Consider the following 12,257-nt stretch of genomic DNA (forward strand, 5'->3'; position numbering starts at 1 on the left):
AGACCTTCGGCCACAATTCTTTGATTGACCTTGTAGTCGTGTTGTCGGACTTGCAGCCGCATGTCCTGAACACTCGGGTGAAAATTGATCACCGCCTGGTGGTGAGCTGGCTCCAATGGTGGGGGAGGATGCCGGTCAGACCTGGCAGACCACAACGAAATGTGAGGGTCTGCTGGGAACATCTGGCAGGGTCCCCTGTCAGGAGTTTCAGCTCTCTGGCAGAGCTCCAACCACGTACCGATGGAGGCGGTGGACACGGAGTCTGAATGGACCATGTTCCGTGCTTCCATTGTTGAGGCAGAAGACTGGAGCTGCGGCCATAAGGTGGCCGGGGCCTGTCGGGGTGGCAACCCCTCGAACCCACTGGTAGACCTCTGCAGTGAGGGATGCCGTCAAACTGAAGGAGTCCTATCGGGCCTTTCTGGCCTGTGGGGCTCCATAGGCAGTTGACAGGTACCGGCAGACCAAACCGGGGCGTGGGAGGAGTTCGGAGAGACCGTGGAGAACGGCTCCCGGTGGGTGTCCAGGAGATTCTGGTCCACCATCCGGTGGACATGTCTTGAGTTGAGGAGGGGAAAGCAGTGCTCCGTCAACACTGTGTACAGTGGGAGTGGGGCGCTGCTGAGCTCAACTCAAGACTTGTAGATCAGTTGCAGGAATACTTCCGAATACTCTCCTCAACCCAGTTGACGCACTGACATGCCTCTGCTGCATTGTGTGGATGTCAGGGACAGTGCTGCTGGACTGGCAGGTGGTGATCCACCTTTTTAAAAAAAGGGGGATCAGAGGGTATGCTCCAACTACAGGGGGATCGCACTCCTCAACCTCCCTGGTAAGGTCTATTCAGCAGTGCCGGAGAAGAGGGTCCGCCGCCTCGTTGTACCTCGGTTCCCGGAGGAGCAATGTGGACTTCGTCCTGGTTGTGGAACAGTGGACCGGCTCTATACCCTCGGCAGGGTCCTCGAGGGAGCATGGAAGTTTGCCCAACCAGTCTACATGTGTTTTAAGGATGTGGGGGGTGCTCCGGGAGTATGGGGTACCAAACCCCATCATATGGGTTGTTTGGACCCTGTATGTCCAGTGTCAGAGCCTGGTTCACATTGCTGGTTGTGAGTAGGATTCGTTTCCGGTGAGTTGCACTCTGCAGGGCTGCCCTTAGTCACTGATTGTGTCCATAACTTCTATGGACAGAATAACTAGGCGCAGCCAGGGAGTTGAGGGGATCCGGTTTGGTGGCTGCAGATGATGTGGTTCTGTTGACTACATCGGGCCATGATCTCCAGCTCTCACTGGAAAAGTTCGTAGCAGAGTGTGAAGATGAGGAATCAGCACCTCCAAATCTGAGACCACGGGGCTCAACCGGTAACAGGTGGAATGCCCCAAGTGGAGGAGTTCAAGTATCTTGGGGTCTTGTCCTGTACCGGTCTGTCATTGTAAAGACAGAGCCAGATGGCGAAGCTCTCAATTTACCGGTTGATCTCCGTTCCCACCCTCACCTATGGTCACGAGCTGCGAGTGACCGAAAGAACAAGATTGCAGATACAAGTGGCTGAAATGAGTGTTCTCCTCAGAGTGGCCGGACTCTCCCTTGGAGATAGGGTGAGAAGTTGGGTCATCCGGGAGGAGCTCGGAGTAGAGCCACTGCTCCTCGGCGTATAGAGGGAGTCAGATGAGGTGGCATCTGGTCTGGATGCTTCCTATGTCTATGTCTCCAGGCTGGCCCGGGGGGGGGGGGGGGGAGGTCTGGACCTCTTTGCTCCGACTGCTGCCCCCATGACCCGACTCCGGATACGCGGGGGAAGATGAATGGGTGGATTTGTAAGTATGTAATTGGTTGGTTAAATATGCCAAATATCAATTTGTAAATCTGTCAAACTTTCTCACAGGGTTGACGGCAGAGTCCGGGTTAATCTGTAGCGTGTAGATGTCGTCTCTAGAGTACTGGAATAGACCATAATAGGGGTTCAGCATCTCATGGGACAGCAGGTACAGCCATTCCCTAATGAGGAAACACACAAATAATGAGGATGCATACTCTTAAAAGTATTACTGACTGTTTTGTTGAGGGACATTTGAAATACATGAAGAAATGGTTAGAACATCAAAAAATTACCTCGCCACCCCACCATAATCCAGTCCCTCTTCTCCTCTGAATTTGATCATTAGTCTCTTCCAGAGATCCTTCGGACGCATCTTCATCACTTGTCGGTATGACTCCTATGATTTAAACCAGACAGATGGTTACTACAGCACAACGGAGGTTTACAAAAACTAGAGCTCCCAAAACAGTGGTTCATGAGTCATTCAGTAGCGGGCCGGACAGAAAGAATACATGATATTATTTTTTTTGTTTCTTATTTCATGATCAATGAGAAGCATGTTTCATTTAGAAAAATGAAAGACTTGTCTCCTAATAACATCCTTCAGTCAAGACACTTTTCTTGGTCATATGACACATTAAGCCCACAAGTTACTAAAAAAAATTAAAAAATATATATATTAAAAAAATAACCCAGGGCTCCATACTGATTCAACATTATGGTGATGGTTATGGTCATATTTCATTTCACCACACCTTGAAGGCTGGTCCATGAAACTATTGTCTCACATGAAAGTGATCCCTGTCACAGAAAAAGGAATGCTGCTTGAAACTGTAAAATTAAAATAAAAATGTTATAAAATTTTCATTGTTGGTGCATTTCCACTGTGAGAGACAGACTAAAATAAAATACAATAAAATAAATAAATAAAATCGGAAATCACATTGTATGATTTTTTTTTTTACAATTTATTAGTAAATTACAGGGTCAAATAAGAATTTGATCCCTTTCTTATGAGCAAAATTTCTGACCTTCAAAGACCTGTTCCTCTGCTTTTAAAAGAGTCCAACTACACTCTGCTCATCATTCTCATTGAGTAGCACCTATTTGAGGTTGTTGGCTTTCTTCAAGACACCTGTGCACCCTACAAGCTGTCAAAAGTATAGTAGCCCACTTGAGTAAAACCAAAGAGCTGTCAAAAGACTCAAAAGACAAAATTGTCGACCTTCACAAAGCTGAGAAAGCAGAAATTGCCAAGCAGCTGATGAAAAAAAAGAACAACTTTTGGAGCCATTCCCAGAAAATGGACGCGGCTAATGACCGTCAATATCCCTCGGACTGGGGCCCGACAGAAGATCTCTCCTCGTGGGGTATCAGTGATGCTAAGAAAGGTGAAGAATCAGCCCGGAACTACACGGAAGGAGCTGATCTATGACCTGAAGGCAGCTGGGACCACCGTTTCCAAGGCTACTATCAGTGATACACTGAGACGTAATGGTTTAAAATCATGCATCGCGCTGAAGTCAGCTTAAGTCAGCCCATGTCAAGGCCTCTTAAGTTTGCCAGGGACCATCTGGATGATCCAGAGGACTCATGGGAGAAAGTTTTGGGGTCAGATGAGATCACAATAGAACTTTTTAGTCTTAACTCCATTTGCCGTGTTTGCAGGAAGAAGGATAAGTATCATCCCAATAATACCATACCTACAGCGAAGCATGGGGGTGGAAGTATCATGCTCTGGGGGTGTTTTTCAGCAAAGGGACCGGGACGACTGCACTGTTTTAACGTGAGGATGAACGGGACCATGTGTTGTGAGATATTGGGCCGAAACCTCCTTCCCTCAGTCAGGGCACTGAAGATAGGTTGTGGTCGGGTCTTCAAACATGACAATGACCCAAAGCGCACGTCCAGGAAAACCAAGGAGTGGCTCCGAAAGAAGCATATCAAGGTTCTGGAGTGGCCCAGCCAGTCTCCAGACCTAAATCCAATTGAAAATCTTTGGAGGGAGCTGAAAATCCATGCTGCAGTGTGTGCAAATCTGGTAAAGACTTAAAGGAACCATTTGACCTTTGTAATTGTTAACAAGGGCTCCCGTCCTAAATATTGAAACTATTTGACTCAAGGGGTCAATTACTTATTTGACCCTGTAATTTACAAATAAATTGTAAAAAAAAAAAAAAAAAAAAATTTTTTTTTTTTTTTTTTAGATTCTGTCTCTCACAGGGGAAATACACCAATGATGAAAATTTTAGACCCCGCCATGATTTCTAAGCAGAACTTGCAAAATCATAAGGGGATCAAACACTTATTGACCTGACTGTATTGCTTTAGTATGAACTGTTGTGACATTACGCACAGTGTTTCCTTTAAAACCTAATATACACTCGACCATTAACATAGGCTACAACTGCAGCTCTTACAAGAAAGAAGCCCTAATAACTGCTCCTGAAAAATCAGACTCCAAACATAAATAACTAAGTGCTTGTGATTATCGTAACATAAGAAGTGAGAAATGTGTGTGTTTGCGTGCGTGCATGTTTTAACAAATCCCTACCAGATGAAAAGCTTATTAGCCATCTCGGGAAATCCAATTTCCTCAAAATTAAAAAAAAAAAAATTAAAATACGGGCTGGAGTTGTATTATCTTAATTCCCATTCATTTTGAAATAAACTTTATTATACCACTAACTCTCCTACACTCCACACTGAGGTCATTTGAACACATTTTTACTGGCTGTCCTTCAAATTTATTTGGAAAATGAGAGATAATGTTGCTTTTTAATCTGTCTCCCAAGTAACGAAGAGCTTTCCCAATCTCACTGCATTTCATCTCAACTTCTGTAAAGGGTTTATTTATCATTCACAAATGCTTTATTATTCTGATAAGCCTTAGCTCACCATTTGCAACATCAATGGCTACTTGCATTGGTGTCCTCTGTACTTTGCCTTTGTGGCTACCCTTAATCATGACTACAATTTTTTCTTACCAGCCTTGTGCTATTAATCGTTTTTCTATTCATGTTTCACATGTGTTTTCTATATTCCCTTAACTGCATTTGATTGGAGGAAATTGGTGTAATAGCAGATTACTACCTGTCTTGAGAATCACAAGTTTGTCTTTCTTAACTGAATCTTTTCACCAGTTATGTACAGTGGGGAGAACAAGTATTGGACACACTGCTGATTTTTCAGCTTTTCTCACTTACAAAGCATGTAGAGGTCTGTCATTTTTATCATAGGTTCTCTTCAACTGTGAGTGACGGGATCTAAAACAAAAATCCAGAAAATCCCATCGTATGATTTCTAGATAATTAATTTGTTTTTTTTATTGCATGACATAAGTGTTTGATCACCTACCAACCAGTAAGAATTGCTGCTCTCACAGACCTACCGTAATTTCTGGACGATAAGCCGCGACTTTTTTCACATAAACAATGCTGCGGCTAATATTCTTTGGGTGGGGCTAACGAGCTTCACGCCGCTAAAACATTTATCGGACCGATTAAATGACCGAGAAATTAACGGCACCAGATTGAACTTGTTACCTGTATAAAAGACACCTGTCCACACACTCAATCAAACAAACTCCAACCTCTCCACCAAACAAGAGCTTTTTGGTCTAAACTCCATTCGCCGTGTTTGGAGGAGGAAGAAGTATCGGAAGATCTTTGCCAACAACCTCCTTCTCTCAGTAAGAGTCTTGAAGATGGGTTGTGGCTGGGTCTTCCAGCATGACAAGGACCCGAAACACAGCTAGGGCAACGAAGGAGTGGCTCTGTAAGAAGCATCTCAAGGTCCTGGAGGGAGCTGAAAGTCCATATTGCGTGGCGGCTGCCCTAAAACCTGAATCTGGAGAAGATGTGTATGTATCTGTATGGAGGAGTGGGCCAAAATCCCTGCTGCAGTGTGTGCAAACCTGGTCAAGAACTAACAGGAAACGTCTGATCCCACACAAAAGTTTCTGTACCAAATAGTAAGTTCTGTTTTACTGATGTATCAAATACTTATGTCATACAATAGAAAGCAATTACTTAAAAATCATACAATGTGATTTTCTGGATTTTTGTTTCTAGACTGCGTCACTCACAGTTGAAAAGTAGCTATGATAAAAATGACAGACCTCTACATGCTTTGCAAGTGGGAAAAGCTGAAAAATCAGCAATGTATCAAATACTTGTTCTCCCCACTGTATAAAATATACAAACAGACAGTGAATGTGTTTTCTTTTTGGATAACATAAGAATCAACTCATTGGAGTCCAGAGACTCAGAGGCTGCGCCGCAGTAAACACAGAACTGCTGCGACTGCCACAGCCTGACAGATCTGGGCCGCACACAGAGGCCTGTAAATTACCACAAAACACAAGCATGTAAATTGTTAATTTGAAAATGTATGAGGTTCAAACTTGTAATAATAATAATTCATCCTTTATTAATCCCCGTGGAGAAATTCATTCTCCGCAATTATTCATTTTTCCGGATATTTTGTACGGCGTGGCCTTCAATGGTGTGTACAAGATTACGATGTACTTTGACCGACCTGTACACCGAATTGAGGTATTTGTGTTTTTATGAGAGGCTGCATGTTGAAATGATAAATCATGACACGTGCATGAACATCATCGTAACAAAACACCTGAGGTCTATTGTGCATGTAAAGTTGTGTGCAGTCATGACCACGGGAGGTCGACAGGGCTGGTTCCTGTGTGAGAACCTTAAGTGGATCTGCAGACATGGTGTTTCACACTTTCCCCTTCCACAGCTGTCACATCGAAGGAGGATGAAGTCATATTTTTAATTGCTAAACTTGAAGTTATGAAGTTATGTCTGGCCCAAAATACTTGCCACCGCTGCCTTCACTCCTTTCCTTACATCCTCCTTCCCACCCTTCCAATCTCTTTAACTGCTGAAATCATCTAGAAAGAATGCCTCGCCTGGGTCGAACAAATGATTGCGAGAGCAGGAGAAGTCGACGGAGGAGGAGAAGAAAAGGAACAGAACAAGCTTCTGAGGTGCTGTGAAGGCCTTAATACTCTGGTTTTGCCTGGAAATCATAAAGTGGTTCTGAGTACTGGTTCTGTGTGGCCCCGGGCCATTTTCTGGTGCACATCTAAAACAGGGTGAAAAAATGTCAGTAAAAAGCAAAGATGTGGGTTTGTGAGCATTCTTTTATTGTTTTCATAGACGTCTTAAGCTTGCTGCTCGACGTGATCCAGATGATGATTTTATACATCATACACAATTTGGTAAATTTACTTGTCTTTATCATTATTCTAATGGAAAAATCCTATCAGAATTTATATTTAGCTTTCGCCGTGCATATCTGGACTCATATCAACTTTTATGTGTCTTTCAGAGGCATGATTGACACGTGAAGTATTAGGAGTGCACTCGGTTACTGTGCGGCGCAACGCTGCACATGATAGGATAGGGTTCAATTCAAAGGAGCATTTTTTTTCTTTACCTCAAATATCTCCTCACGGCAGACCTCGATCCGGCAGTGGCCGGCCTGGGGCTGTTGCTGGGAAAGTTCCTGACGCAGGATCTTCAGCTTCTGTACCAAGTCTCTCTTGTATTTGGGCACTGTCAGGCACTCTGCCTCTTCGGGCAGCTGGGCCGGTGACAGAGCTTGCTGTAGGCCCCCAGGGCCACCCTGGCTCTTCAGCGGAACAGGATGACTACGGGAATAAGGTGGATGGGAAGAAACGTCAAGAGAGGAAGGGTAGGGGCAGTTGGGGAAAATGCAGAAATGAATGGATGAGTAAAGAAACGGATTTTCATGTCCACATGACTAATTATACACAAAGCAATTTCACGGCAGATGTTTCTAAGGGGTCATTTCAACTTAGTGCGATGCAGATGTTTACCCTCACATACTCATCAGGAAGATGACTTTTTGATGACAAATGCTATGTCTACAGGTGGTGGCATCGGATTTTATTGACGGGGATAGAAGAAATAGGGACACATCCTGTTGGGAATTCCCCGGTCCATTCCATCTCAACCACTTAGCTGTGGAGTTCTGTAAGAAATTCCTTCTCTACACACAACCTCTTTACTCCCCTCAAGAGTGCCAAGACTGAGCAAATGTGATCCAGACCTGTAGACAAGCTGATCTTTTGACCAAATGGTAAATAATACAAGTGGGAAAGAAAGAAGAGCATATAAACCCGGTTCGAGGTGAGAACTGCTTCATGGTCGAAGCATGGATTGGCTGTGATACCATTCAAAGCAACATGCATGTATAACTTGTCTATCCAACAACCTCCCAAATGAATCAATGTTCAAGGATTTAGAAAAAAAAAACAAAAAAAAAAAAAAAAAAAACAAAGTATAAACATTTCACTACCTCTGTATTACGTTGATTCCGATCTACTTTTATTATAATTTATTGGGATAAATGTCTAACATTTTTCTAAATAATTATCCGTCAAGCCCTTGACTTCTTTAAAGAAGAATCTTGACGTTCCCTTTCCCTGAAGAAGAGGACAGCAAAGGTAGACCGTCCAACCAGCCGAGCGCCGACATTATATTTTTCCGTTACCGTTCTCCGAAATGTCATTTTTGTTTCCATAAAAATGACAGCAGGTACTGTTGTCTGCACTACAATCAATGATCTGGTCAGTGTGAATTATAACCACAAGTCATTTTATTTTTGCAAGGCCGGTCTCATTTTGCAAGTCAGGGCTAAGTGCTGGAAAGGGCGTGAGCAGCGAGTTGGTCAATGAACAGAATTAACTCTTGACTATAACCTCATGTATCCTCTTTCTTTTACAATATATATGTTTTATATAGATCTACCAACATGGTCAGCTTGGTAGTTCAGACATCCTCCAACCCTGACTGCGGTAACGGTGGTGAAACGCCTGGGTGGCCCATGAAAAAAACATAATCCACCTCTCACTTCAACAGGACAGCGGCCTTCATTTTCTTGTGTAAAAATGCTGAACCAGCAGAAAGCTTCTTTAAAAGAAGCTACTGTCCTCCACTGGGAGTGGAGTGTTGAGACTGGTCAAACAAAGACGGCACACCATGAGCCCTGAACTTGGTATTTAAAGGAAAGGGGAGGCCTTCTAAGGTAGCAGCATTTAGCCACCCACTTATTCCGACACTTCTTGTACACTTGGGTTCTCTGGTTCAGTGGGTTGAAAAAAAAAAAGCCTTCATCTATTTGGACTTTCCAAGCTAAACGGGTACAGTGTTTCGCCAGTCTATCCCTGTATAATCACATCCACTGCTATTTATTTTTTTGGCATGGTCTGGGGTTCCAAGCATGTCAAAGAAAGGGTAAGACTGCAGCAGTGCAGTCCTGAAAAACCACTTTAGGAAGGAGGAGGGAAAGAAAAGATGCCCTTAAAACAAAATGGAATGAGTTGCTTTTGGCTGGGAGGCTCAAGAACCATATAATAAAGTGTAATTTCAGCGCAATTTTTTTTTTTTTTTCTTCCGAGGGCACAGTGTAATCAAAAATATGTTTTGAAATAGTTCGTCTCCAGTTACTTGAGAATACAAGCTCTGCATATTTGATGGCAAATATAGAATATATCAGAAGAGCAAAGCTTTTAGCAGAGCAAAAGAGAGCAATGGCTGCTTTGCTGGTGACAGCACGTATAAAATATGATGATTAGGTAGAAATATAAACTTTCAAACCCGACATAAGAGCCAGATAATATTATTATTGTTATTTTAGAGTAAAGGGAGCAGGGGAAAAAGAGCTGGAGAAGCCAAGAATCCGAACTGGATCACCTGCACCTGAACTTGCAGAGTCATGACTGTGCTCCATCCTCTTTCAGTGTCTGGAGGGAGACAGGATGTGTGTGTAGGGGGTTACAGAGTGCAAGCACAAGAATGTCTGTGTGTATTAGAGAAATTGTACTTGCTTCTTTCTCACGTGTGTGGCACAGCTGGGCTGTAATGAGTGTTGAGTAGGTGTGTTGGTGTTAAAGCTACACAAGCCACCCCACCCACTTTAGCCCCTACCCCACCCAGAGAACCAAAGGGCCCTTTATGAGCCGGCTTAAAGTGTCACTCAGTGCCCAGCGCCGAACATCCACTGCCTCAAAAGTAGGAAAAGCGGACCAAACGGTGTTTTCTGTCAAGTGCATGAACCATCACTTGAATATATGTCACCTACATAGTGCTACCAGATCCAAAAGAAACAAAGAAGGTGAATTACATCTTATCCCAAACCAGCTCAGTAAACGTGGCATCAAACACTTGATAGCGGTTCATTTATTACGCTAAATCACTATGAATACAGCAAAATTAATCTTTCTTACATGAATGCCATCATTCTATCACAAACAGAAAAAGCTTAAAATAATGTATAGTTTGAACTAGTATGTATAAGGCACTGACTTTATCATCTGTTGATTCCTACGCAGATAAACATGAAGTACAGCTTCAGGCTTTCAAAACAGTCGTCGCGTCACTTTTCAGACATGTAGTATTTACCACTAACGAGGAACATGTACGTCTATCTTCTATCTGAAGAATAATTAAATTAAAAAAACCTTTCTAGACCACCAATATATGTGCATGATTTTGCTCACCCAATGATTTGAATTTATATATATCTTTCAGGGAGTCACGGCTGTAATCCACCGAACATAATTACTTCTTGAAACATCAATGCGAATATTGACACAAAAGTCACGATTTACACCTCGGTTTGGAAAATACCTGTGACGCCCACCGATTCTAAATCCAACGGCAACTAAAAATATTTTTAGCAAACACTGATGTAATCTTTCAGACATATACTGGTGCAAGGGAGGATGCAAGGTATGTGAGAAACAGTGTGGCAGACCACAGCAATGTAGCTGTGTCTGACTGTCTGACAATCCAAGGCCAATCATCAGTCTGAGGTCGAAGGAATCAGTGCTGTGAGTCACGTTTTTACCAGGACATTTCTCATGGATCACACTATTGCTAGTTGTCAAATAGAAATTCATAGTGTAGTGGCATACATCCACTTTGTGCATTTTAACTTCTATGAAATTGCAAGAATCGGGTGAATCAAAAAAAAAAAGTTTTGATCCAAAAGAAAGGATTTGTTTTGTTTTTGGCGAGCTGGTCCATATAGGAATAGGAATCCATATGTGAAGTTTATATTTGATAGCTTTAATGTTGCTTCTTTCTGTTAAAAACACTGGATTAATGTTGATAGAACTACAGAGTTAATGAGAAATATAGCAGAACAGCAAAATGATATTGTTATGCAAGATAAATTACCCTTAGCACTTCCTTTCTCCCATTTTTAAAACCTTTTTTTCCCAAGTGAAGGACAATCAGCATTGTGTCTGCACAACAGTATTACAATCTACAGAAAAGGCAGGCATTTTTTTTTTTTTTTTGCTTCAACCTCAAGCTCCAAAATAGTGGTAACACCCGGTCCATAATGACACGCAGCCACACTAATTACCCTCTTCAATCTTTCTATCTAAAAACAAGTGAGTGCAGGGCTGGATTTCAGCAAAGTCAAGGTAGCGTACGTGTGGCAGACCTGGATGGATGCTGGTTGAAATATTCGTAAAACCTAGTGATAAAAGACAGATGTCCTGATACATAGCCAGCAGGGAGACTTATAACTTTGATAGTTTTTGGAGCACAGACAAGGGCAGATATTGAGGACAGAAGGAATAATATATTTTTTAAAGGGGGCGGGGGGTACGAAGATGCATGAAAGGAGAAGCAGGGGCATTTGAAGAGAAAAGAAAAAGGGGCAGAAAAAGCCGGATGTTTAGAGCAGTGGTTTAACTGGTTGTACTGGTTTCTCAATCTGTATTTTGTATGCTTGTCATCATTTGTTCTAAGCAATTACAGATCGGCCTTCCATAATCTGACCGATCAAACTCCTTTTCTTGGATATGGAAACCACAGCCTACCCATCAACAGTGGTGTAGAGCGAAAACTTACACAAGGTTAAAACTGAAAAACTGATTTCACACAAAAAAAAAAAAGCATTTTATCTATCTATTTAATTCCTGTAAGTTACAAATTAGTCAGCCTGTGCAAAGGACAAATTCTTACCTGGTTTTCAGGTAAGGGAAAAGACACCTGTATTTAGTAAAATACAAATGTATGTGGACCACATGATACATGTAAAACAGATGGCTTATATTTATGGCTCTTAAGAGATAAAGTGACTTGCAAAGTTTCCTGACACCAATAGCAGAACCTATCAATGGAGGACCCTCATTCATTCCTGTGCCTTGTTGCTTGAAATGAAGCCAACATAAAAGCTGGATATCCTTAAGAATCACTGATGCTTATTTCAAGACTGCTACCTCACACAGTACTGAATACATCTGATGCTGTGACATTAATTGTCCTCAGAAGGTTCAGATATTTTGATTTCATGAGTGCGTTTTAATGAGAGGATGCTTCATTCGAAAAAAAAAAAAATCTCTTGTTCAATTTGTAAGTTTTAAACTTT

At 42.4% G+C, this 12,257-nt stretch overlaps 1 protein-coding gene across 4 annotated transcripts in view; it reads right to left on the reverse strand.

The window, feature by feature from the left end:
- Positions 1-12,257, reverse strand: part of LOC147228088 (E3 ubiquitin-protein ligase SMURF2-like) — a 69,470-nt gene that overhangs the window by 12,807 nt on the left and 44,406 nt on the right. For all 4 annotated transcript variants that reach the window (XM_086156306.1, XM_086156305.1, XM_086156303.1 and 1 more), the window contains 3 exons: positions 7,284-7,497; positions 2,114-2,217; positions 1,885-1,999 (listed from right to left, as the gene is read on the reverse strand). In XM_086156306.1, coding sequence (XP_086012432.1) covers positions 1,885-1,999; positions 2,114-2,217; positions 7,284-7,497 — 433 coding nt within the window. The remainder of the gene's footprint in view (positions 1-1,884; positions 2,000-2,113; positions 2,218-7,283; positions 7,498-12,257) is intronic.

This window comes from Fistularia commersonii, chromosome 12 (genome assembly GCF_037954325.1).
Source record: "Fistularia commersonii isolate RoL2024-O1a breed Wild chromosome 12, RoL_Fcom_v1.0, whole genome shotgun sequence".
NCBI lineage: Eukaryota > Metazoa > Chordata > Actinopteri > Syngnathiformes > Fistulariidae > Fistularia > Fistularia commersonii.